Source organism: Leucoraja erinacea, chromosome 16, assembly GCF_028641065.1.
Source record: "Leucoraja erinacea ecotype New England chromosome 16, Leri_hhj_1, whole genome shotgun sequence".
Classification (NCBI taxonomy): Eukaryota; Metazoa; Chordata; class Chondrichthyes; order Rajiformes; family Rajidae; genus Leucoraja; species Leucoraja erinaceus.
In genome coordinates, this window is record NC_073392.1 from 32,761,290 (window position 1) to 32,789,052 (window position 27,763).

General features: G+C 44.6%; 2 protein-coding genes and 1 long non-coding RNA gene across 3 annotated transcripts in view; 1 reads left to right on the forward strand and 2 right to left on the reverse strand.

Annotated features, from left to right (window-relative positions):
- Window positions 1–27,034, forward strand: LOC129704766 (uncharacterized). Its single transcript, XR_008724770.1, has 3 exons — window positions 1–710; window positions 19,833–20,069; window positions 24,159–27,034. It is a non-coding gene; the product is annotated as an uncharacterized LOC129704766 (long non-coding RNA).
- The window catches only part of tma7 (translation machinery associated 7 homolog), a 242,294-nt gene that overhangs the window by 61,272 nt on the left and 153,259 nt on the right, over window positions 1–27,763 (reverse strand). The window lies entirely within an intron of this gene.
- Window positions 1–27,763, reverse strand: part of LOC129704762 (copine-9-like) — a 362,839-nt gene that overhangs the window by 41,870 nt on the left and 293,206 nt on the right. The window contains exons 11-15 of the mRNA XM_055648090.1: window positions 19,982–20,057; window positions 16,001–16,054; window positions 12,116–12,177; window positions 11,950–11,996; window positions 10,245–10,426 (exon numbers count right to left, since the gene is read on the reverse strand). Of these exons, the coding sequence (XP_055504065.1) occupies window positions 10,245–10,426; window positions 11,950–11,996; window positions 12,116–12,177; window positions 16,001–16,054; window positions 19,982–20,057 (421 nt within the window). The remainder of the gene's footprint in view (window positions 1–10,244; window positions 10,427–11,949; window positions 11,997–12,115; window positions 12,178–16,000; window positions 16,055–19,981; window positions 20,058–27,763) is intronic.

The following is a 27,763-nucleotide window of genomic DNA, read 5'->3' on the forward strand; positions in this document are numbered from 1 at the left end:
ATTTTTCTTACCAATGATAATTAACCTACAAATCTGTATACGTCTTTGGAATGTGGGAGGAAACCAGAGCACCTGGAGAAAACCCACGTAGTCACAGGGAGAATTTATAAACTGTACGGTCAGCACCCGTAGTCAGGATCGAACCTGGGTCTCTGACGCTGTAAGGCAGCCACTCTACCACAGCGCCACTGTGCCGCCCTAACCAGTCAGGTGTGTTATCCCTGGAATCAATCTGGTGAACCTTTGTGATGCTCCCTCTGTAGCAATGAACATAATATTTGCTTTCTTACCTGTCTGCTGCACTTGTACAATATGCTTACTTTCAGAGCCGGTCTTAGGAGGTGCGGGGTCCAATTGGGAAATTTTTTCATTGAAATATAAATAAATAATTATAAACGAGTCACGTGTCGTGAGTAACATGACAATTCGGGGGAGAGTTGCTTTCACAGCGGGTGGGGAGGCTAGCCAGGGATAAAGTTGCGAGGAGGGAATGAGCGTTGAGAAGGAGTGAGTCGGGTTCATGCCAGTAACTCTCACTCACTGCTGCGGGCGCCACCGCATTGTGGCCGCTTCCCATCAGCTGCCAGCAATGCGGGATAGACTTGGCTATACCTCAGTATAGCAACATCGTTCTTGATGTTGCTGTACTGAGAGATAACCAAGTCTACCCTTCTTGGCTAACAATCTAACCTTCGGCCTTCAAGATGCAGGTACATTTTCTAGCAATGTTACAAAATTTTGAGATTAAAAAAATCAAGTCTGCAATTTTATCTAACTCGGAAATTGAAGATAGACAGAAGCTGGAGTAGCTCAGCAGGACAGGCAGCGCAGCGACTCTGGAGAGAAGACCCTTCTTTAAACTGAACTGAACTCTCGACGGTGAGAGTACTTGTGATTGTCTGAAGAAGGGTCTCGACCAGAAATGCAACCGTCTCCCCAGAGCCCCTGCCCGTCCCGCTGAGCCACCACAGACAGGGAGTTGAAGGTAGACACAGGGAGGTCCACCCTCAACTTCAGAGCCAAACAAAAAACACAGAATGCTGGAGAAACTCAGCGGGCAAGGCAGCACATGCGGAGGGAACATATCACTTATCAGGAGCCGCCACGGGCCAGGACTCTCTCCCCTCTTCTCCCCCCCTCAACAGAAAGGAACCGCAGATGCAGCCATCACCGCAAAACGTCGAAGAAAGAACTGTAGTTGCCGGAAAATCGAAGGTAGACAAAAATGCTGGAGAAACTCAGCGGGTGTAAGGCAGCATCTATGGAGCGAAGGGAATAGCCGGGTCTGAAGAAGGGTTTCGACCCGAAACATTGCATATTTCCTTCGCTACATAGATGCTGCCTTGCCCCCTAAGTTTCTCCAGCATTTTTGTCTACCGCAAAACCATCAATGATTCCGGGAATGCCGAGAGAGCAAGAGAGAGAGAGAGAAAGGGAGAGAGTTTGTGTCTGATAGCCGTACAGCGCCTGTATTCCATGTACAAAACCATGTAGGTTTTGTAAAAACAAAACCGTATGGCAAATATTTTTTTCATCTTTATTTAACAAAGCGAATTTGTATTTCCATATGAAATACGGAAAATTAACGCGGTGCCCAATTTGGAAAAATCTGTCCAATCGGCCTAGGGCCGGCCCTGCTTACTTTCAGTAACTGCCGTACCAGATTTGCTGCACCTCTCCTTTCATTAACTCTTTCATGCATAAAGTGAACGCTCACAATCTCTTTCCCAAGGAGCGGACTCTAAAACGAGAAGGCACTGGCTTAGGGTGACGGGAGAGATTTAAGAGGGGCTTTTTCACTCCAAGGGCAGTCCATATCTGGAATAGATGCCAGAGCAAGCTATGGGAGCGGATACTATTATGGCTTTTCAAGATAGATATATAGATATGATGGGTTTAGAGGGATATGGGCTAAATGCAAGCAAAGTTCAATAGGCCAACTTGGTTAGCATGGGCAAAATGGCTTGTTTCTGTGCTGTACAGCTCTATGAATTTAGTTTAGAGATTCAGTATGGAAACAGGCCCTTCAGCCGACCAAGTTTGTGCTGACCAATGATAACCGGTACACTAGTTCTATCCTACACACTAGGGATAATTTACATAAGCCAATTGACCTACAAACTGGTATGTCTTTGGAGTGTGGGAGGAAACCGGAGCACCCGGAGAAAAGCCATGCGGTCACAGTGAGAACGTGTAAACTTCGTACAGACAGCAACCATAGTCAGGATGGAACCCGGGTCTCTGGTGCTGTAAGGCAGCAACTCTACCGCTGTGCCGCCCTACTGACATCTACTGACTATCTTTAATTCTCTCACCTAAATCCTTAAAATATACTATGCCAGATGACATAGGGCAGAGGTTTCAGGAGAGTGGGGAAAGATTTCCCACTGAGAGTAGGGAAGATTCAAACAAGGGAACATGACTTGAGAATTAAGGGACTGAAGTTTAGGGGTAACATGAGGGGGAACTTCTTTACTCAGAGAGTGGTGGCTGTGTGGAATGAGCTTCCAGTGAAGGTGGTGGAGGCAGGTTCGTTTTTATCATTTAAAAATAAATTGGATAGTTATATGGACGGGAAGGGAATGGAAGGTTATGGTCTGAGCGCAGGTATATGGGACTAGGGGAGAATATGTGTTCGGCACGGACTAGAAGGGTCGAGATGGCCTGTTTCCGTGCTGTAATTGTTATATGGTTATATTTAATAGGAACTTGAGGGGTAACCTTTTCACACAAAGGGTGGTTGGTGTATGGATCGCACTGTTGTAAAAGTTAGTTGAGGCAGGGACTATTGCAATGTTTAAGAAACATTTAGACAGGTTCAGGGATACAGGTACAGGTTTAGAGGGAAATTGGCCAAACGCTGGCAGGTGGAACTAATGTAGATGGGACATGTTGGGCGACATAAGCAATTTGGGCTGAAGGACCTGTTTCCACACTGTATGACTATGACAATCACTTTGCTGATTGTGGAAGCCTATGGTGTTCAACATAGTTGCTGCGTTTTTTACATTACAGCACTTCAACAAACTTCATTGATCAGAAAGCATATTGGTACCTGCTGGAGGCATGCAAGAGGAGGTTTATAAATATGTCTCTTTTATATTAACCAGCTGCAGCAATTTTAATGATGCAGATCCATTGAACACCTGCAAAGACTGACAATTTCTATTTTGTTCAGCCCTGTTCTCAAAGGCATCATTCAACAGAATAAGACCAATGAGCCTGCTTTCAGATGATAAAAACCATATTAATCTCCGTTTTGACAGAAAGAAAAACGCAGGCAGACATTAATTGGCTTTTGCCTACAAGAGCGAAATGCGGAGAAGCAAGAATTTTGGTGGGGGATGTGTGTGTTTGAAAGATACAGCATGGAAATAAGACTTCGGCCCACGAGTCTATGTCTACCAACAATAACCCCTTCACATTAGTTCTGTTATCTCCATATCATATTCACTCCCTATACACTAAGGGGAATTTACAGAAGAAAAGACACAAAATGCAGAGTAACTCAACGGGTCAGACAGGATCCCCGGAGAACATGGATAGGTAACGTTTCAGATCAGGACCCTTCTTCGGACCCAATTTACAGAAGCCAATTAACCTACCAAATTGTGCATCCTCGGGATGTGGGAGGAAACCAGAGCACCCAGAGGAAAACCGATCATAGGGAGAACATGCAAACTCCGCACAGACAGCATCCGAGGTTTGAATTGAACACGGGTTTCGGGCTCTGTGAGGCACCAGTTCTATCAGCTAAGCCACTGTGCTACTGAGTGGCACAACTGATGAGGAAAGTAGGGATATGGCAAAATAGACAATGTTTCATAACCAATAATTAACTCTGCACATGGGAGTGCTAGTTGTTAAAAATAAGTGCTGTGCTCCATTCCTCTGCATTTGCAGCCATTTATGTTGCATTGATGTTATTCTGCTAAGATAAGCAAATAGTGTCAGCAAGCTTTTGATCATTTCATTTATTATTCATCATTCCAATTTTCTTTTCCCTGTGAGGAGCCAAATCATAATCTTTTATTACAATTCTGCAGGTTATGCTTCTGATGGGGGAAATATGATTAATTTAACAGATAACCAAACAAAATTAATTCTGTCCATGAATGCATTGGAAAAATTTAACTTAGCAGCAGAAGTTCACAATTTATTTTATATCATCTTGTTAATGCATTGATAAACCAGTGTTATTGCTTATTCAGTCAAGGCGAACATTAACCGTGATTATTTCAGATTATTGTATCTCAAAGATTGTCCAATGACATTTGTAAGATAAATCAAACTGCAACGAGGATTTATAATATCTTTGCTTTCTTTGATTCCACGTGCTAGTGTATGATACACCAGAGAGGAACTAATCTAATTTTCATTTTCATTACATTGTCCCCTTACACAAATCTGCAACTAAAATTGCACAAAAGACCCTTTCATTCAAGGTAGTCCACAGTATCTTTAATCAGGATTAAATTATTTATTCCAAATTATCTCGTACCTAGTTACTAAACCTCAGCCTCACTCGCATATTTGTTTAAGTCTCAGTTATTCATATTTAGCTGTGTTCTGCCCAACAGGTTAACTTTATTTCATGCGTTTGGCTATATCCCCATCTATCTGTGGCAGAAAATCTAGTTCACTTTCCCTTGTATGTAAGTGGCTAATTCTCAGATGCAAAGAATGGGAAATCACAAATTTCACACTCTCCCATGCCACTTCTAAGTAATACTTTCATAGAATCATGGCTGGATCTCTGGATACTTTCAAGAGAGGGCTAGATAGGGCTCTTAAAGATAGCGGAGTCAGGGGATATGGGGAGAAAGCTGGGACGGGGTACTGATTGGGGATGATCAGCCATGATCACATTGAATGGCGGTGCTGTTTCGAAGGGCCGAATGGCCTACTCCTGCACCTATTGTCTATTGGCTGATCATCATCAGTACCCTGTTCCTGCTTTTTCTCCATGTCCCTTGATTCCTTTAGCCCTAAGAGCTAAATCTAACTTTTGCATTTTTGCTTTCACTAAACTTTTCGTGAACTATTAAAGACTCATACATAATATTGTACTGTCTAAGATTTGACTCCCTGCAATCAAGAATGATGCAAACAGATAGGTCGCCAATAGCTCTCCACTGGAAATCCACACATTTCTGAACTGTTGGAGCAGCAGTGTTGAAGATTCTGTTCCTCCACAACATTCACCTTGCTCAGATTTTAATTTGTGCTTTTGTCTACCTGAATTTCTTTATTCGCTCATTAAAGGTATCATTCACACAAAAGGCGATTGACATTAAATTACTATCCCTCCTGTACCATAGATAGTGGAAATAGATCTGCACTGGCCTGGGAATATTTTAGTTTAGTTTTTGAGATGCAGCATGGAAACAGAATCTTCGGTCCACCGAGTCCATGTCAACCAGCGATCACCCGTACATAGCTCTATCCTACACACTAGGGATAATTTACAGAAGCCAATTGACCCACAAAGCTGAACATCTTTGGAACGTGGGAAGAAACCAGAGCACCTGAAGAAAACCTGGGTGGTCACAGAGAGAGCGCACAAATCCGTACAGACAGCACTCGTAGTCCAGGATCGAACCTGGGGGTCTGGCACTGTAAAGCAGCAACTCTACCGCTGCGCCACTGTGCCGCCTGCAAGGGCATTACATGGACATGAGGTGAAACATGTTTTACAGGGATGCCATTGTAATGACAGTTAAATATGAGCACCAGGGCACTTTGAGAAGGGTTTAACCATGGAGGTTTAAGGACAGGATATCCGTGGTGCTATGACAAAAGATTTTTATAATATCTGGTCTGCAATTTGCTCAACCAGCACATGATTACATCAAGAAATAATTCACTCAGATAATTAGATGAGAGAGTGTTTTGGCTGCAACTTAGCAGAGTAAGTGCGAGGTGTTGCATTTTGGGAAGTCAAACCAGGGCAGGACTTTCACAGTGAATGGACAGGGCTCTGGAGAGTGTTGTAGAGCAGAGGGATCAATGAGTGCAGGTGCATAGTTCCTTGAAAATGGTGTCGCGTGTAGATCAGGAAGGCGGTCAAGATGACTACGACAAGAAAGATGTCGTTAAGGGCCTGTCCCACTTGGCGATTTTTTTCGGCAACTGCCGGCTTCACTGACTGACATATTAGGTTACCGAAAAATTTGCGGCGGCGGTGACGTGGCGTGATGATGTATGACGCAAGGTGTCTTTTCAAGTGTCGCAACATTTTTTTGTCACCGCTGTATTTTGAAATGTTCAAATTCTTTTGACGACACCGATATGACGCCGGCAGTCGCCAAAAAATTCGGCAAGTGGGACAGGCCCTTTAAACTGTAAAGTGCACAAAAGATTCATGAGAACGTTGCAAGGACCCGAGGGCAGGACCTTTACTGAGAGGTTGGAAGATCAGAATTTTATTCCTTAGGATGAATGGTGATCCTATAGAGGTATATAAGATAGTGAGGGGAATAGACAGGGGAGATGCACAGAGATTTTTATCCAGAGAAGAGGAATCAAGATCCAGATAAAGTTGAAAGGCCCCCAAGACCGCATGATATTACAGAGAATTGTGGACGCAGCACAGACCATCACACAAACCAACCTTCCTTCCACTGACTCCATTTGCACCTCACGCTGCCTCGGCAACGCCATTAGCATAATCAAAGATGAATCTCACCCCAGTCACTACCTCTTCTCCCCTCTCCCATCAGGCAAGAGGTACAGAAATATGAAAATGTTCACCTCCAGATTCAGAGACAGTTTCTTCCCAGCTGTTATCAGGCAATTGTTCTATTAACAACTAGAGAGCAGTCCTGAGCTACCTGGAGACTTTCGGACAATCTTTATTCGGACTTTACCAGACTTTATCATGCACTGAAAGTTATTCCCTTTATCATGTATCTGTAAAGTGTGGATGGCTCGATTGTAATCATGTATAGTCTTTCTGTTGACTGGTCAGCACACAACAAAATCTTTTCACTGTACCTCAGCACACGTGACAATAAACTAAACTATATCTAAACGATACATCTAAAGTATATCTCAAGGGGAAAAGTTTAATAGGAACCCAAGGGGCAAATTTTGCACACAGTGGTTGGTGAGTATATGGAATGAGCTGCTACAGGAGGTACTTGAGGCAAGTACTATAAAGTGCCTGTCCCATTTACGCGACTTTTTTCGGCGACTGCCGGCACCCATCATAAGTCGCCGAAAATTTTCAACATGTTGAAAATTCAGCGGCGACCAGAAAGACGCTACGACTCTTTGGGTGACTAGGAGACGACTCACGGCCATACAGACGACCCCCTGGCGACATGTCGCGGGGTGAAGCCTGTATGGCCGTGAGTAGTTGCCCAAAAAGTCGTACCTTGTTCTGGTCGCCTCGGGATTTTCAACATGTTGAAAATTTTCGGCGACCTGTGACGACCTATGACGGGTGCCGGCAGTCGTTGAAAAAGTCGCGTAAGTGGGACAGGCCCTTAACAATATTTGAAAGACATTTGGCCAGGTGCATAGACAGGAATGGTTTAGAGGGATATGGGCCAAACACGGATATGTGGGACTGGTGCAGATAGGCATCTGGGTCAGCATGGGCATGTTGGGCTGAAGGGCCTGTTTGACTATAACTCTAGTAAAGTGACCTATGCATCCTGCATTCCCCTCGGAGCTGTCTGAATCAAATGTGGCCCTGTTTAAATTAGAGCAGAAACGAGCATTGTTTGTAGCTATTTGGTCACCGAGAGGAAGAGGTTAAAGGACTCCACTATTGTTGTAGAGTGTAGATATTTACACAACTGCACATTTCTGGCCCACAAAGGCAAGAATTTCTCTGTATGTTGCATGGGACAAAAATCATATAAAAGTAGTCAATCATTTTGTTACAAACTGCACACAATAGCAAATCATTCCCCATTGACCTTCTTTAATTGTTCCTAAGTGCTTTTTGAAAGCAGGTCTACAAAAGACATTTGAATGAAGCCTCTCTACAGAATGAGTTCTGTATTAAACCCAAGGTCGTTCGTGAAAAGTATTTATTCTTCACTCAGAACACAACAATCTCTCAGCTCCTGCTGCTCTATTTTCTGGGAATCTGTAGAAGCCAAGCAGCAGGATTAGTGGTGCAGATCGTGCCTGAGTTTCGGTCATTGCATTCTGAAACAGTTTGAACGTAGAACATAAAACAGTGTAGCACAGGAACAGTGCCTTCTGCAACTATGCCTGTGCTGAACATGATGCCAAGATCAATTAATCTCATCTGCCTGCACATGATCCAGATCCCTCCATTCCACAGGGTAAGATGGCTTCTTACCTACAGCCATCAGCGCTATTTAACACTGCAACCTCTAAATAAGCTCTGAACTACATAGACTTGGGGGCATTGGTTTTGTCTTTTTGCACAACTATTGTTTGTTTGTTTTAAGTGTATGTGTGTGCCTGTGTGGGTGTACTGAGCCTTTATTTTGTTTATCACGTTGATTACAGAGTACTATCTTCACATATTCTGTTGTGCTGCTGAATGAAGAATTTAATTGTTCTGTTTGGGGCATAGGACAATAAAACACTCTTGACTCTTGACTACAACACAATGGGTGATGTTTCAGGTCAAGACTCTTCTTCAGTCTGAAAGAAGGGTCTTGACCCGAAACATCATCCATTCCTTCTCTCTAGAGATGCTGCCGGTCCCGCTGAGTTACGCCTGCATTTTGTGTCTATCTTCAATTTTTTTGGCCCCCGCTCTGGGAGTAGCAGTGGGGGCGGATCCGGATCGCAACGGCCGTGAGCCCCAGGCCGAGCTCGACAATCGTTTGCCTGCTTCTGCTGCTGTTGGATGTGAGGCATTGGAGGTGAGGGTCTTGGGCATGTCCCACTTTGGCCGTCAGTTACGCGACAGGCCGGTGGCGTGCGAAGATTTAGTTCGGTACAAGTTCCCGGAGCGCCGCGCGATACCGCGCACAACTCCATACTCCTCCACGCTTCTCAGTGGGATCGACCCCGCGTGGCCACACGATGCCCGTGCGCCTCAACGCGACGACGAGGTCGCCTAATTTGCATGCCAAGGACACATAAGTGGGACAGGGCCTTTACTTTTTCCATACAGAGGGTGGTGGATACATGGAATGACCTGTTAGATGAGTTAGTTGAGGCAAGTATTATAACAACACCTAAAATAAATTTGGACAGGTACAGGGATAGGAAAGGTTTGGACGGATATGAGCCAAATGCGGGCAGGTCAGGCTAGTGTAGATGGGGCATCTTGTTCGGCATGGGCATCGCCGAAGGGCCTTTTTCCGTGCTGCGTGTCTCTCACAAGATGATGACGCAAGAAACATTTCTTGAAAAGACACGTAACCACGAGACTCTGCATAACGTTACTGCTGCAAGTGCAGCCTGGTTTTGGACGGGAAAATTAGGTTTAGTCTACCATGCAAAGATGCGGGGAGAATTTCACTGCGACATGTCACGTGTGATAGTAATCAATTAATCAAGCAATCAATCAATCAATGACCATAACATCTGGAGATATGTTGGCTTTACATTCCATTGGCTTCGAGGAATATTGTACAAGAAAATACAAAGCCAGAAATGCACCCAACATTGTCATTTTCCTGATGCATGGTGGCTCAGTGGTAGAGTTGCTGCCTTGCAGCGTTAGGGACCCAGGTTCGATCCTGACTATGGGTGCTGTCTGTACAGAGTTTGTTCGTTCTCCCTGTGACCATGTGGGTTTTTTTTTCACATTCCAAAGACAATGCAGGTTTTTAATTGATTGGCTTCAGTAAATTGTCCCCAGTGTGTAGGGTAGAACTGGTATGCAGGTGATTGTGGTCATCGTGGACTCAGTGGGCTGAAGGGTCTGGTTCCACATTGCATCTCTAAACAAAATTCAACTAAACAGTTTTCCCTCTCCCCTGACTCTCAGTCTGAGAAAAGGGTCTCGATCCGAAACGTCTCCTATTGCTTTTCACCAGAGATGCTGCCTGACCTGCTGAGTTATTCCAGCATTTTGTGTCTATCTAATCTAAACATAGATTAACTCAAAACGGTCCTGACAACAGTCCTCACAAATAAGGGGCTCATCCAGCGAATGAAGCTGTAAATCATTACATCCCTCATTTATCAGTGAGGAGTAACATCAATGAAGATTGCAAGAACATTCGGAGCATTAGTGCCAAGGTATCTTTCGACTGCCTGTGGCTTCCTCACTGCTGCTGCCCAGTTTAATATTCACCTACCAAAGGAAACTCGTGGGACACCTTCCCATCGGGTGGCAGCTTCGCTCCGAATCCTAAAGCCGGGAAGAGTTTGTCGCTGTCGTAGTCCTGGATGATTTCTCCAACTGCTTTCAACGCCATGGCATACGCGTTCATCTGATAGGGGTTCATGTAGTGGAGTGAGGTGGGCTGTGAAGGATTCCCTGCAAGGAGAAGGAGCCATTTATCTAAAGGAACCGTGCCAAGTAATACAACCCAGGCAAAGGCATGTGACATGTGCAACGTGAGTAAGTAGCTCACGTTCAATGTGTAGGAAGGAACTGCAGATGCTGATTTAAATCGAAGATAGACACGAAACGCTGGAGTAACTCAGCGGGATAGGCAGCATCTCTAGACAGAAGGAATGGGTGACATTTCTCTCTCCATCCCATTCCTCTTCCCAGTTCTATGACCAGTCTTACTGTCTCTGACTAAATTTTATCTCTGTTTGTTTTGTTGGTACCTTCTCCCAACCAACAATGATCTATTCTACATTGTCCTTGAACTCCATTCCCCTTGTCCTGTTTTCACACCTTACACTTCCTTATCTATGTACCTCCCACTCCCCTGACATCAGTCTGAAGAAGGGTCTCGATCCTAAATGTCATCCATTCCTTCTCGTCAGAGATGCTGCCTGTCCCGCTGAGTTACTCTAGCATTTTGTGTCTAGCTCATGTTCAATGTTACATTTGTTTAATTTATCTCAAATAAGAAAATTAATTGTTATATATTATTCGTTATACAACATACTATATGTTATGGTATAACAACAGAAAATAATTAAGCTAATAAAGTAAAATGACTAAACATAGATAACTTATGTTACCATTTTCCTATTGCTATCTAAATTGGGAATTCCCATTCAGATGAGTAGGGATTCTGATTCCACGCGAGTTCTGCTGGTGAAGGTTCGTAGAGGTAGAGAACACAGTAAGAAGGATTAGAATCAGCAGAATGCCAATATTCTTTCCTTGGAATAGTTTTCCTTGGAATCATTGGACACAACTGGCATAATTTGGCCCAATAGAGGCTGATCTTATGGAGGTGTATAAAATGACGAGGGGAATAGATCGCGTAGACACGCAGAGTCTCTTGCCTAGAACAGGGGAATCGAGAACCGGAGGAATATAGGTGTAAGGTGAAGAGGGAAAATTGAATAGGAATCTGAGGGGTAACCTTTTCACACAAAGAATGGTGGGTGTATCGGAAGAGCTGCCAGAGAGGTGGTTGGGGTAGGTACTATCGCAATGTTTAAGAAACAGTTAGACAGGTACATGGACAGGACAGGTTTAGAGGGACACAGATCAAACGCAGGCAAGTGGGACTAGTGATGATGGGGCATGTTGGTCGGTGTGGGCAAGTTGGGCCGAAGAGCCTGCTTTCACACTCTTATGCCTCTTTGGAACTCATTACCACAGAGGGCAGTGGAGGCCAAGTCAGTGGATATTTTAAGATAGAGATAGACACGTTCTTGATTAGAACAGGTGTCAAGGGTTATGGTGAGAAGGCAGGGAAATGGGATTAGTTGGCAGAGATCAGCCATGATTGAATGGCGGAGTAGACTCAATGGGGTGAATGGCCTAATTCTACTCCTATGACTTGTGTGAACTAGTGCATAATAGACCATTACAAAATGACTCTATGACAAATAGAACATTTAGGAATGGATATCCTTCTCAAAACTTACCATTAGATGCAGTGAAGTCTATTGCCACGGTGAAATTTAGCTGGGTTCTGGAACAAAGCCAAAAGCAGGTATGTTCAATAGCTATGGGCGCTGTAGTACCTGTAGTAACTTACATTTGAACTGCAGAATTTAACAGAGAGAATATCAAAGAACGATTGATTCATACCCGCCTTTAATGTAATCTACAAAAGTGAAGTCAGATTCCACTTTGAAGGAAAGGAGAGTCACCTGGTGGGAAGAAACATAATCAGTGTGAGCTCCTACGAATGTAATACAGATCAGCGTTATACGATGCTGTGCTGATCTTCTTATTTTATTATTAAATCCTCAGGGACTAATTATGTAGTAGTGATGAAATGAAGACCCATTCACCCGGAGTAGATTTTAGCATCCCAAAAACATAATAAGGAACAAGGGACTGCAGATGCTGGTTTACCAAGGAAAGACACAAGTGCTAGAGTAACTCTGCCGGTCCGACAGCATCCCTGGAGAACATGGAGACGATTCGGGAACCTCCTTCAGACTGCAGTAGGGTCTCGACCCGAAAGGTCACCTATCTGTTTTCTCCAGAGATGCTGCTGTATTACTTCACCATTTTGCGTCTTTCCATAAGTAAGCAATTTAGATATTTCAGGAATATTTGTAGACTTTTTTAAGACCAAGTACGAGTTCCTGAAATTTATGCCGACCTGTTTTGCTGTTAAAGAAACATAATTACATGTACAGCGCCTTGTATTAATAAAGTTACTGATCTGGTCAAGGTTACAGCTTGTCCAGAGAGTAACGAATAATGAGACACGTACATGTGTGACATCATATCGGAAAACTATGTCTCCGCGTCGCTGACATTTATATTCATGAGTATTAATCTTCTTGATAACGCAGAACCAGGCCTGACATTTATGATGTATGGGGCCATTTACAGCTTTTTCACAAAGGTATACCATGTTTGGTGCAGTTAGAATGTGATATGGAGCAGACAGCTATGGGCGTGGATTCCGAAATATCCTAGTTGCAGGAATTCTTCCTGCAGGTTTTCTGCCCAACATCCATACTGTTTGCCTGTCAGCTGGGAAAGTCTATCTTTGATATATGATATTAGGGAGTCAGGGGTTAACGGGGGAAGGCAGGAGAATGGGGTTGAAAGGGAAAGACAGGGAAAGATAGATCAGCCATGACTGAATGGCAGCATAGACTTGTTGAGCCAAATGGCCTCATTCTGCTCTGAGACCTTATGAACTTGTCTGTGTAGTAAATAACATCTACACCATGCAATGACCATCGGCAACAGGTTTCACACTAAACAACACCACCCGTTGCCAAATGTAACAAAGTTTAATTTAGAGGTACAGCGTGGAAACATGCCTTTCGGCCCATTGAGTCCATGCTGACCAGCGATCACCCTACACACTAGGGGACATTTACACTTTTTACAAATGCCAATTAACATACAAACCGGTACATCTTTGGAGTGTAGGAGGAAACCAGAGCACCAGGAGAAAAGCCATGCGATCACGGGGAGAACTTATAAACTGCGTACAGACAGCACCCGCAGTCAGGATCGAACCCAGGTCTCTGGCTCCATAAGGCATCCACTCTACCACTGCGCCACCGTGCCACCTAAAGCTGAGTCCCCCACTTTGAACATCCCCACACCAATCACTGACCAGAAATAGACAGCTTCTAAACATGTTGGCTCTTTGAACCTGTTCATTATTTTTTATTTATCGCCTGGTTTTGCAATTTTTAATTCGTGCCAAATTGTGAATACTATGTTGCCACAGTTCCCAAAGTCTTTCAGTGAACTTTCAAAGCAAAAATAATCTTATTTTCAAGACAGATTTAATTTGTGGTGCAGCTGGTAGAGCTGCTGCCTCTCAGCGCCAGAGGCCCAGGTTTGATCCTGACCTCATGTGTTGTATGTGTGGAGTTTGCATGTTCTCCCTGTGACTGCAAGTGTTTCCTCCGGATGTTCCATTTTCCTCCCACATCCAAAATACCTTTGTTTTTCTAGATTAATTGGCCTCTGTAAAATGATCCGCAATATGTAGGGAGTGGATGAGAAAGTGGGTTAACATAGAACTAATGTGAACGTGTGATTGATGGTTGGCATGGACTTGATGGGCCGAAGAGCCAGTTTCCCTGCTGTACCTGTAAAACTAAAACTAAAATTAAAAACAAGGTTAGATCTATGGTTGGGTTCCCCAGATAGCAACAGAGTACAATGGGAAGAAGAACATGTGAAGATGCTTTGTCTACCTTTAGCAGGGTTAACATTAAACCAGTGTGTGAATGTGTGTTTGGCTGCAATTTGGTGGGCCGAAAGGCCTGTTTCCATGCTGTATTTTTCTCTCAATCAATCAGTTTTACATTTAACAGAAACCTTGCAGTAGCCGGGAGTGGAGCTTATTTTTTTGCATTTGAATAAACAATATTTAGGATTTGTGCTTCGTGACATTAATATTTGGAGAAAAATATAACAGATTACAACTCCCAGGATAGTGTGACACTAGTCATTTGGACCCGACTACTTTAAAATCCTACTCTGTAAATGTGTTTCCACAAATCACATTTCTATCTATTGACTTCTCTAGCTGTCACATTTGCTGTGGGTAATGATTTATGTTCACAGTGAAAGAATACAAACCAGCTTTGAGAAAGCAACACAAACTGGAAATTACTATTGATTATAGAGGTGCCTGAATGCCTAATGTGTTTGTTTGGCATTTCTCTGTCAGTTGTTAATCTGCTCTTTTAAACTTCCATTTATCTATTCTATTTTCATATTTCAAATATCTGTAAGTGTGAAGACGAGAGTTATTTAAGTTGAGTGATTGAATACAGCTGACAAAAACACAGCAAACGAAGGCACCATTTTGCTGGGGTCCTAAGATTTACCTAGAAAGTATCTCATTAAAACTTTGACTGTCCCACTGCTGTTAATGCGAGTCTTTTTTAAATCAGACTATCTTTAGTTGGACTTTAGCTTCCACTAAACGTTATTCCCTTTATCATGCATCTGTACACTGCAGATGGCTCAATTGTAAGCACGTATAGTCTTTCTGCTGAATGGTTAGCACTCAACAAAAGCTTTTCATTGTACCTCAGTAGGCGTGAGAATAAACTAAACTAAACATGTCCATTTTAAGTAGATGATGCAACATCTCAACATCAATTCATCAAATTGTGTTTACATAGATACAAAAAATTCAAAAACACAGGGCAAACTTGGTTTTTACCAGCGTTTATACAGCCTTGATAGAAGCATATAAAGTCATGGACTGGGTAAACAGTCAGAACCTTTTCCCCAGGGTGGAAATGTCAAAGACTAGAGGGCGTATCCTTAAGGTGAGAGGGGCAATGTTTAAAGGAGATCGGCAGGGGATTTCTTTCCACCGAGGGTGGCGGGTGCCTGGAACGCACTGCTAGAGGTGGTGGTGAAGGCAGATACAATAGTGGTGTTTAAGAGACTTTTGGATGGATATGCAGGGAATGCAGGGACATGGATCATGTGCAGGCAGAGGAGAATAGCACAGCTGATAAGTATAGCTATTATATCCTGCAAAACTTGTCCTCAGCCACTGCTCAATCCGCTGAGGCCTATGGGATCTCCCGATTGCCAACCCCTTTCCCATTCCCACACTGACATGTCATCCTCGGCCTCCTCCATTGCCAGAGTGGCCACACTCGGGAGATTGGAGGAACAGCACCTCTTATTTCGCATGGGTGGCTTTTAACCCAGTGGTATGAACGTTGAATTCTCTATTTTTTAAGTATCTTCCACTTACTCTCTCACCCCCCCCCCCCCCCCCCCCCCCCCCCCCCCCCTTGCCCCCTTCCTCTACCCTAGTCGTTTACCAGCTCCTCAGCTCTCCACATTGTATCTCTGTTGAGTTCGGGGATAGTCTTGCTGGGCTGTATGCAAGAAATGTATCTCACTATACCTGCTACAAGTGACAATAAAGAAACTATTGAACCCTTGAACCATGATTGTTGTGCTGCCTTCACTCCAGTCGATCTGCTCCAGCAACCTGTGTGTGGCGGTACTTACCGTCCCAGAGTTCACATACTTCTTCTTTTTCCCTCTTTTCTTATGATTTAAGACCTAAAGGAAAGAATAGAGTGTTATATCAGCTCAGACGTGGTGGAGAGACGTAGAATGCTGGTGTGTGTTAAATTTATTACAAAAAACGACTATAAATCTGAACATTATACATGTTTAAAATGGAACTAGGGATGTAAATACAAGCCAACTAGAAATGTACAGTGGTGTCTGATAGAGCACTTCCTGTGCTTGCAGTAAGCACTGGCCAGGAAACGGTCGAACAATTGGTGACCGATTGGTAATTGGTAGATGCAATACAATAGAACGTTATTTATCCCAGGAGGAAAGTTGGTCTGCCTACAGTCATAAAACACAAGATATACGAAACATGAAATTAAAATGATGAGTGGGAAGGATTGGGGTTGTGTAACGATTTGAGTGGGGGGGGGTGTCAGTCTACCCCATGACAGAAGGGGGAGGAGTTGTACAGTTTGATAGCCACAGGGAAGAAGGATCTCCTATGGCGTTCTGTCCTGCATCTTGGTGGAACCAGTCTGTTGCTGAAGGTGCTCCTCAGGTTGACCAGTGTGTCATGGAGGGGGTGAGCTGTATTGTCCAGGAGGCTCTGCAGTTTGCGGAGCTTCCTCCCCTCCAAGACCACCTCCCATGAACCCAACTCCGCCCCCAGGTCAGAGCCAGCCTTCCTGACGAGTTTGTAAATCCTGTTGGCATCTGCAGCCTTCGCCCTGCTGCCCCAGCACACTACAGCGAAGAAGATGGCACTGGCCACCACCGTTTGGTAGAACATCTGCAGCATCTTGCTGGATTAGTCTCTGATCTAGCACCCCAAGCGAGATCATTAGTAGGTTTAGGTCTATTAGTTTAGTTTAATTTAGAGATACAGCACGGAAACAGGCTCTTCCGCCCATCAGGTCCGTGCCGACCAGTGATCCCCGTACACTAGCACTATCCTGCACACTAGGGACAATTTACAATTTTCACCAAAGCCAATCAGCCAACAAACATGTCTTTGGAGTGTGGGAGAAAACCGGAGCACCCGGAGGAAACCCATCCGATCATGGAGAGAACGTACAAACTCCGCACAGGCAGCAGCCATAATCAGGATCAATCCTGGGTCTCTGGCACTGCAAGGTAGCAACTCTACCACTGTGCCACCCTGCCACCCCAAATTATTGTCACGTGTACTGAGGTATAATGATAAACTTTTTTTTGCCTGTTATACTATCAGATTAGACTAGACATAAATACAATCAAATACAATGTCACACTGAAATACAGTCAATAAGTAAGAAAATCGTAATATTTTAGCTCTGGTTCTGCTTTATAAATGTTCAAAGATCATCTTAGAGAGTGGAGCACTTCAGTATACAACTTCAGTATACTCCTTATACAGTCATGAATGTGCAGCTAAAAACCAAACGCAATTCACAAGTTCACAGATGATGCCACTGTAGTGGGCTGGATATCAAATAAAGATGAGACGAAGTACAGAAAGGAGATTGAGAATCTTGTAGCGTGGCGCCAAGACAACAACCTCGCCCTCAATGTCAGCAAGACAAAGGAGATTGTGATTGACTTCAGGAAGCGAAGTGAAACATACACCCCGGTATATTTTGATGGCACCAAAGTAGAGAGAGGCGAAAGCTGCAAGTTGCCAGGGATAAGTTTCACCAGTAATTGGCCTGGACCAGTCACTTGGATGATGTGGCCAAGAAGGCACACCAATACCTCCCTTTCCTTAAAACGCTTCGGAAGTTCGACATGTCCCCATTAACTTTCAATCAGATGATCCTAATCAGTCTGCAGATCCGGTCAACAAAAAGGCTATACCTGATTACAATCAAGCCGTCCACAGTGTATAGATACATGATAAAGGGTATATCATTTAGAGCAAGGTGCGATGGTGGAGGACTCCGCCAGCATCACTGACCCCTGCAACTATAACCCAGTGTCACCACCACAACAACGGGCCTTTAGGCCAAGTTAAGGCCCTATGTTTTTAAGAACTTTGAAACTTGAAGAATGCAAGACTGTGTGGGAACGTAACGACTCTTGTCTATTAACTCAGTGTAATCTACAATCCTTACACTCTTGTACTTAAGTATGATTGTGCCTATGTATTTAGTAAGATTTTTATTGAAGTGTGTACAAAAAGGAATGTCACAGTATCTTGGTGACAATAAAGTGTCATAACTAGTCTGAAGAAGGGTCTCGGCCTGAAACGTCACCCATTCGTTCTCTCCAGAGGTGCTGCCTGTCCCGCTGAGTTACTCCAGCATTTTGTGTCTATCTTAAGTGCCATTGAACTATTGACACTTTGAAACATTGAAGATCCAGGCAGGGTTCCTATCGTTCCTGTTCCTGTTCAAACAATGCAGCTTAGACTGTGGTATGTCCATAGAAAAATGTTCAATTATGCACATTGCCCTCCATCAAACCATGGCTGTAGGACAAACAATAGGTCAAATCTAACTTGACACATTCCGTTCTCTAGTTCTGTGGAGATTGCACTTGGAAGTTAATGAAAATTGCTGCTGTGAGAATGATGGGCCCATTATATTTAAATGAGTCTTTGCTCTCTGAATTATTACAATGTTATTATTATTCATAAAATACCGCTACGTATCAGAAAGCTAAGCTTTTAGAACTTCATAGTTATCATAAAGAGCTGACACATTCCTTCTAAAGAACAGAGGATTAGCTTCAAACATTGATTGCAGTCACCTGCAAAGAAAAAACAATGTTCAATCTGCATTTAAATGGCATCGTCAATGTGCAAAAGTGCTTAAAGATATCTCAGGGGCAGGGGAAGTCACCAGGGGTGTGAGGAAACATAACTACCGCTTCTTCAAAGCTGCGAGGTCTAAGGGGTGGCAAGAAAAGAGGAGAGATGCAAAAAAGATGGAGTGCTTGGAAGGAAATTCCAGAAAGGGGAATACGGGGAACCAAACAGTAGGCAGTGAGAGGTGAAGGTTCAGGGCTGCTGCCTCACAGCGCCAGAGAAAAGGGTCCGAACTTGGCTGTGGGCGCTGCCCTTACAGAGCTTGTACGTTCTCGCTGTGATCACGTGGATTTTCACAGGGTGCCCCAGTTTCCTCCCACACTCCAAAAAAGACATTTGAGTGGTCGATATATTCAATTCAGAGATTTAGACTTTTAGAGATACAATGGGGAAATAGGCCCTTCGGCCCAACAGGTCCGCCCCGACCATTGATCACCCCGTACGCTAACATTATCCTACACACTAGGGATAATTTACAATGTACAGAAGCCAATTAACCTTCTAACCTGTACGCCCTTTTGGAGTGTTGGAGGAAACCATAGCACCCTGAGAAAACCCACGCAATCACAGGGAGAACATTCAAACTCTGTAAAGACAGCGCCCATAGTAAGGATCGAACCCTTATCTCTGGCGCTGTAAGGCAGCAACTCTACAACTGCACCACTGAGCCGCTCCTGTGCTACTGTGCCACCCCGATATTATGAATCCCGATATGAAAAGGGGTGATAGATCACGAGGAATTTGAAGAGGGTGAGATGGACAGGGCAATGAGCGGATGTAAACAGAATAGGAACCTGAAGGGCAACTTATTCTCACAGAGGGTGGTGGGTATATGGAATGAGCTGCTGGAAGGGCTAATTGGGCAGCTATAACAACAACATTTAAAAGACACTAGTGTATCGATAGGAGAGGTTTGGAGCGATATGTACCAAAAGTGGGCAAATTAAATTAGCTATCTTTAGGTATCTTTTAAGATTATAGATGTTGTTTAAATGCTAACTGAGCATTGTTGTTTTGCTGTTGTGGGCGGCACAGTGTTGCTGATTTACAGCGCCAGACACCTGGGTTCGATCCTGACTACGGGTGCAGTCTGTATGGAGATTGTACGGAAAACCTGTTGAAGATAGAACAACTACATTTGTCACTACCCGTTGAAGAGAGAACAAGTAATGGCCTCTACTCACCTCGTAGACGTTGAACTGACTTTGACCTCGGGACAACTCTCTGTAACTGGTGGTGAACTCTCCAATGAAGTCATGGCTGGGATCAAAGGTGAGCGGGAGACAGGAGTGAAAGAAAACAAGAAAGAAAATGACATTAACCTGAAAAGTTTCATCTAGATTTTCATCCCATCAGTCATTTATGCTTTCCCCACATTTCTCCTTCCGCTTTCCCCTTTGCCATGGAACCCCACAAACCTAACGAGGGGAGATGGACTCACATTCTTGGAGGGGTGTGAGTACAATGTTTTGGAATACATATTCTGGCTGCTCTCGTTCCTTACCTGTAATAACTAATGTACTAATGAGATCACATGGTGACCATTGAATGTGGATCGCAAGATTGGAAGAAGTGAATCACTGTTACAGCTGGGAGTACTGATTGGGTAAAAACAAGGAACTGCAGGTGCTGGTTTACAAAAAAAAAGGCACAAAGTGCTGCAGTAACTCAACGGTCATCTGAAACGACACCTATCCATGTCTCCAGGGATGCTGCCTGACCCAACGAGTTATCTAGTACTTTGTGCCCCGCACTCTTTGGGGTGCCAGGCTGGTTGGATGCGAGTAGGTAGAAGGACAGGTATTGCATGGGAAAGTGCTGAGAGGAGGGGAATGTTTGGTGTATTGGAAATCGGAACAGACAATTGGGATGGTCCATTGTATATAGAGACTGGTGGGAGAAAGGTGATGATCAAGGAACCTCTAAACTTGAGCAAGAAGTGATAGAAGAAGTCTACGTCAAGCAGCATCTGTGGAGGGCAATAGGACAAATGACATTTCTGGACCAAACCCTTCTTCGGACTGATGGAGAAGAGGGGAGAAAGCTGGGAGAAAGCAGCAAGGGGGAAAGGGGTAGAGCAAAAACTGACAAGTGATAGATGGAGTCAGATGAGGACTGATGATTGGCAGATGGGTGGAGATGGTAACCAAGGCTAGATGTGAAATGGAGACACATGGTTGCAGATGTGGAATATGATAAGATAAGGATGATGGAGGGTTTTATGTAGAACCAGAGGGACGGTTAGTGGGTGGCAGAGAACCGGACAGGTGGTGAAGGGGGATAAAATGGTGGACGGAGTAGACTGGGGTAGGAGATGAGGGGGAGAATGGAAATGGTGGCGTTGTGAGGTGGGTTAGATGAAGTTAGAGAACTCAATGTTCATGTCGTTGGGTGATAAGCTACCCAATTGGAATACGAGGTGCTGTTCCTCCCGCTTGCGTTTGGCTTCACTCAGGCAATGGAGGAGGCCCAGGACAGAAAGGTCAGTCTGGGAATGGGAAGGTGAATTAAAATGGCCAGCAACTACTCTTGAACCTTCCTCTGTCCAGGAGAAGGGGTGAGAGAAATATTGTTGGTGATAAACAGGGCAAACAGTGGCGCAAGAGCAGAGTTGCTGCCTTACTGCGCCAGAGGCCTGGGTTCGATCCTGACCTTGGGTGCCTGCTGTACGGGGTTTGTACGTTCTTTCTGTGACTGCGTGGGTTTTCTCTGGGTGCTCCAGTTTCCTCACACACTCCAAAGACGTGCAGGGTTTTTTAGGTTAATTGGCTTGAGTAAGTTGTAAAATTGTCCCTGGTGTGTGTGGGTTAGTGTATGGGGTGATCACTGTTCGGCGTGGATTCGGTGAGCCGAAAAATCTTTTTCCATGCTGTATCTCTAAAATCTAAGCTCTAAAATCTAAAGTCTAAATGAGATGCAGTCAAAGACTCTGCTAATTACAATACGGGGTAAGCAATGTTTAAGTGATTTTCAACAAAACCATAATCTAATTAGCATTCAAAACTCATTAAAATTCATATACACAGTTGCTGGCAACTGGTTACAACTGACTTGTTTTGCATTGAAGAATTCTTTATATTTAGTCGAACACAGACAAGGAACTGGTAGGTGGTGAGAATCGGCAGATGGAAAGAGGGTCAAAATGTCCCAATGCAGATGCTGGTGCAGTCACAACAATCTCAAGCATAATATCTTTCACATAGCTGCGTTTTGGAAATGAATTCAGCTGCTATTTCCTTCTATTATTGTAAAGCCCTATTAACTTGATCTAATACTTTTATAAATGTCAGTATTAGTAGCTTTAACCCCCTTTGCTCCCGAACTCCATTCATTTTTTTCACTGTCTAAGCAGCATGTGGCCTCCCTTTTCTTCCAACATAAATGCATGTGCTGCCATGAAATTAAATTCTGACATTTTTGTTCATTTCTGCTGCAACCTTAAGTTCATCTTTTGTATTAAACACCTCGGCTAATCTGGTAAAAGCAAAGAACTGCAGATGCTGGTTTATATCAAAGATCAAGTGTTTGATAAGATAAATCTATTTCTTCTATACTCCTATCTTCTATCTATATCTTCTATCTATCTTCTATCTATCTTCTATCAATCTATCTATCTATATCTATCTATCTATACTAATACCAAAATTCTCATCTTGTCCTCTTCCAGTCTGCGTTGTTTTTAAATTTGCACAAAAAAAGGTACCCTATATTGCAGTTCTCATGTGCTTCAAGCGCACCAAGTTTTGTTCCGATCGGTGGCATATTACACAAGTTATGAAGGTTTGAAAAATCATGAGATCAGCAGATTGGTCTTCTCGCCTGTCAGTCACCAAGAAGGTAACGCCCCTTCCGGCACACGCTGTCAATCACTGGGGCGAGGAGAATAAATCCCCGAATGCAGGGCTGAGTCCGTGAGCCACTGATTAAGTCCAAAAGCCATGCTGATTAAGTCCACAAGCTGTGCTGATTGAGTCCACAAGAGTGGAGTCAGGGAAGCCGCTGCGTGGAGTCGCTGGGAAGCCGCTGCGTGGAGTCGGGGAAGCCACTGGCTGGAGTCGGGGAAGCCGCTGAGTGGAGCCGGGAGGTGCTGTGTGGTGCCGCGGCCAGTGGCCCCTCCACCACCAGCCAAGTACCCCACCACCCCCCTCCCCCCCCCCCCCCCCACCAAACACCCCCCTCCCCCCCCACACCCCCACCTCCTCCCCACACCTGTCCCTCCCCCCACCCCCCCCCACACCCCCCTCCCCCCCTCCCACACCCCCTTCCTCCCCCCCTTCCCCCACCCCCTGACCCCCCCGCCCACACCCGCCCCTCCCCCACACCCATTTCCCCCCTCCCCCCTCCCCCCTCCCCCTCCCCCCCTTCCCCCCCCCCCCCACGCCATGGTGGAATACTGCATTGGGGAATGGGTTGCGTTGGGGGTCCAGGCCTCCCGTGTGATTGGGACCCAATGGGTCCCACTTAGCCTAGTATAAGCTAAAGATAAGAGTATGAGGGAGGGTCCCGACCTAAAATATCACCCATCCTTTTTTTCCAGAGATGCTGTCTGACCCGCTGAGTTACTCCAGCGCTTTGTGTCTTTTTTCTGTAAATTGCCCATAGTGGATACGAAAGTGGGACAACAGAACTGAAGTGAATGGGTTATGGATGGTGGGCATGGACTTGGTGGGCTGAAGAGCCTGTTTCCATGCTGTATCTTTCAATACCAACTCCCACCTCTTGCACCAAAATACTTGTTACTTTAGCTTTATCTTTAGCTAATCTGGTGCTGTCTGCGGAATGTGTAATTGTACTGCCGAATCCCAAGAATTTGTTAGTGCAGTTTTAAAATCTGAATGGAACTTGCTACCATAAGAACTAATTGTGGTAAATAGCACAGATGTACTTAAGTGGAGAGTAGATGGATGAGAAGGAAGTAAGATATGCTGATAAGGTTATGTGAATCAAACTGTTACGAGGTTTATGTGGAGCTTAACCATCGACGTAGACCAACAAGTGAATGATTCTTCTCATTGTTGTACATGTAATGGGGCCTGGGCATTATTGGCGAGGATTTATTAGAGCCATACAGCACAGAAACAGGCCCTTTGGCCCAACTCATTCATGCCCACCAAGATGCTCCATCTATGTTAGTCCCACCTGCCTGCATTTGGCCCGTATCCCACTAAACCTTTCCTATTATCTCCAATTTCCCATGAAGAGGAGGTGGTGAGCACCTTACACATATGCTGTCGGAAGCAGGGCACCTGGAGAAGGACTTGGACAGGTTGGAAGATTGGGCAAAGAAGTGACAAATTGAATGCAGGTAATGACTGTGGAACATCAATTAAACGGTTGTTGTTTTGCTCCCTTCTCCCTCAGAGACTACACATTGAGGGACCTCCTAAAAGCGCTTTCTCCTCCCCAATGTTGCTCCACTATCCAAAGTAGCTGGAAGAATGAAGTGTGCAGGAAGGAACTGCAGATGCTGGTTTAAACCGAGGATAGACACAAAAGGCTGAGGAAGGGTCTCGACCCAAAATGCCACCTGTTCCTTTTCTCCAGAGATGCTGTCTGACCCGCTGAGTTACTCCAGCCTTTTTGTGTCTATCGTAGGAAGGATGAACTGTTGTTTGCAGACGGCATCATGATTGTATCCTGGGTAATGGTTTAGGAAGAGGTAGCAGGTCACAGGCACCAAACGGGTGTCCCAAACAGCATCATATTCTTCAAAGAAGCTAAGCTCTACGCTGCTCGACTGAAACTCCTTGTAAACTGTATCAACCACTTTCTTAATAAACTGAAATGCAGAAAGCCTGATGTGGGCGCCTTGGATCGATCAATGAACACAGGAGTGCTATGCTGCGCTGACCTTCAATTTACTAGCATGATATGTGCTGGTTCCAGCAATCTGCTTGTTATTAGACAACTGACAATGCAACTGTGTAACAGCCTGAGTTTAACAACCAGCGAAGGTAGATCATAGAGACATACAGCCCAACTCTGCTATGCTCACCAAGATCTCCCACCTAAGCTAATCTCACATGCCCATATTTGGCCCATATCCCTCTAAACCTTTCCTATCCATGTATCTGTCCAAATGTCTTTTAAATGGTGTTATAATACCCGCCTCAACTACCTCCACTGGCAGCTCGTTCCATATACCCACCACCCTATGAGTGTAAAAGTTGCCCCTTCATTTCCTATTAAATATTTCCCCTCTCACCTTAAACTTACATCCTCTGAGCCTTGAGTTCTTTACTCTAGATAAAGGACTCTGTGCATTCACCCTATCTATTCCCCTCATGATTTTATACACCTCTATTGGATCTCCCCTTCGCCTCCTGCTCTCCAGGGTATTAACTCCTAGCTTGCCCAACCTTTCCCTACAGTTCAGGCCCTTGAGTTCTGGCAACATCCTCCTAAATCTTCTCCGCATTCCTTTCAACTTAATGACATCCTTCCTATAGCAGGGTAACCAAACTGAACACAATATTCCAAATGTGGCATTACCAGTGACTTGTACAACTGGAACACAATACCCTGTTGCTTCACTCATACCCCGACTAATGAAGCCCAACATACGAAAAGCCTTCTTCATCTCACTGGCTTCCAGTGACGCCACCTTCAAGGAACCATGTACCTGTACGGCAAGATGCCTCTGCTCTACAACTCTTCCCACGGCCCAACCATTCACTGTGAAGAGTCTGCCCTGGTTTGACTTCCCAACATGGATCATAAACTTATTCTTGCCCTACTTGCCCAGCTCACATGAAGAGAGTGAACAAACACACATTGTTCACTCAATGATGGTGAATGGTTTCACAAAGAATTGCTGAGCTGTGGCTGCACAATCATTCAAACGGCTGCAATTCAGGGTAAAATGCAGTGAATATCTCAGATAGGATACATCCAAGGGATTGATTTTATACAATTAACCAAATGGAATTACTGTTGCAAAAAAAAAAAAAAAACATGTTTGTACAGGTCTGGCAACTGGTGGTCCAGTGAAAATCATGAGAAAACATATTTGAAATCCCCCCTGGAAGTCCCCCAGAATATGTAGAGCCTAGTGACGCCAGGTGTGGCGCCAGGTGAGGAGGCCGCTCTCGACCTCATCGGGACTTCCACAGGTGATGGGCGGGTTGAATTTTCCCCCTGCAGCCGAGGCTCTGGAACTCCGTCCCTGCCAGAGCTGGCAGATCCATTCCCATAGCCGACTTCCGAGGTTGACTTAGTGGGCCGGTATCTCGGCCACTTGGTGGCCTAGGCAGACCGTGCTGGTGCCGATGGTCTACCTGGAGGCCGTGACCTCTGTTGGTCCGGCAAAATGGATAATCTAGAAAGGCTCTGGAACCAAGGGTGCCGGAAAATCGGTCGTGGACCTGTATAATAGAATTTGCAGAGGGAAAATCTGCAGTGCTATATGCCTCAATTTCCAAAGTTTGTTCACCATCTGACAGGGGTTTGACACCGCAGTGAAATATGCTCTCAATATTGCCAAAAATCAGTCAGAGCAGAGTTCACTAGAAACAATCTCCTGGCTCTGCATCCCCTGTGATCTGTGAAATATTCATGATGGCTTCTTTCTAAATTTGGTTCAAACATAACGATGGAACTAGGAGCTGCCATGCCACGCTGTGTGAAAGGAAGGGGATTTCTGCTCTCTGAGGACACTGCAGTTCTCTTTACTGTCAAAGTCCAACACCACAGCCACCATTTCACACAACAATTTTAAAGGGGCGCTGTGGTGTTATCTGAAAGGAAGTTAATAGGGCGTCACGGTGGCGCAGCGATAGAGTTGCTGCCCTACAGCGCCAGAGATCCGGGTTCGATCCTGACAATGGGCCCTGTCTGTGCGGAGTTTGTACGTTCTCCCTGAAACCGTGTGAGTTTTCTCTGGATACTCTGGTTTCCTCCCACACTCCAAAGACATACAGGTTTGTAGGTTAATTGGCTTCAGTAAATTGTCCCTAGTGTGTAGCATAGTGTCAGCGTGTGTGGAACGTTGGTCGGCGTGGACTCAGTGGGCTGTAGGGCCTGTTTCCACGCTGTACCTCTAATGTCTAATGTCTAAAGTCTGGCAACAGCGAGATATGGCTGTGCTGTGTCCTACTAAAGTGAGCAACGCATGATTTTAAAATAAGCAGGGAAGGAATCAGTTAGGGCATTGACTACACTGTCACACAGCAAGGAATCCAATCAGGTTTGATGTTGCCATAGTAAACCCCTCTCCACGATATTGCTTAATATAGAACAAAGTGACGTGCAAACTTCCATTCTGAAATCCGAAAATGTCCGAAATCCGACAAGTGTCTGGTCCCAAGGCTTTCGGATAAAAGGTTGTGCACCTGTATTGACAACATTCCCACTGGGGTAGTGTAGTTACCAACCATGTTAGCTTCCTTCACAAGGGCAAAGTCAAGCTTGGCCTTCTGCCTTCACAACAACACACTCAATGTTTTGGAGCCATTATTGAGCAATGTCACAGCTAGCTGGACTGCCCTAAAACCCTAAAATACCAGTTAAAGCTTTGATGAGGGAAATTAATTGGATCACTTTGACCAGGGGAACATTATTACACTTTCAAAATGAAACCTCATATCCAGGTAGTTCCAAAAAGTCGTAGAGCCAAACAGCATGGAAGCAGACCCTTCAGCCCAACTTGCCCATGCCAACCGAGATGTCCTAAAATCTATATTAGTCCCATCTGCCTGCATTTACTGTCTAAACCTTTCCTATCCATGCACTTGTCCAAATGTCTTTTAAATATCGTTATACTCTTGCTTCATCTACCTCCTCTGGCTCGTTCCATACGCCCACCACACTCTGTGTGAAAAGCCTGTGAAAAGATGTCCCTGAGCCTATTAATAAAAATGCCCACCCCAAGGCTGAAAATGTGGATCACAAGTATGTCTGAAATGTTACATCTCGAAGATATGAGGTTCGTTCTAGCAGGGAAACCAGAACAATTCTTAAAGATATGG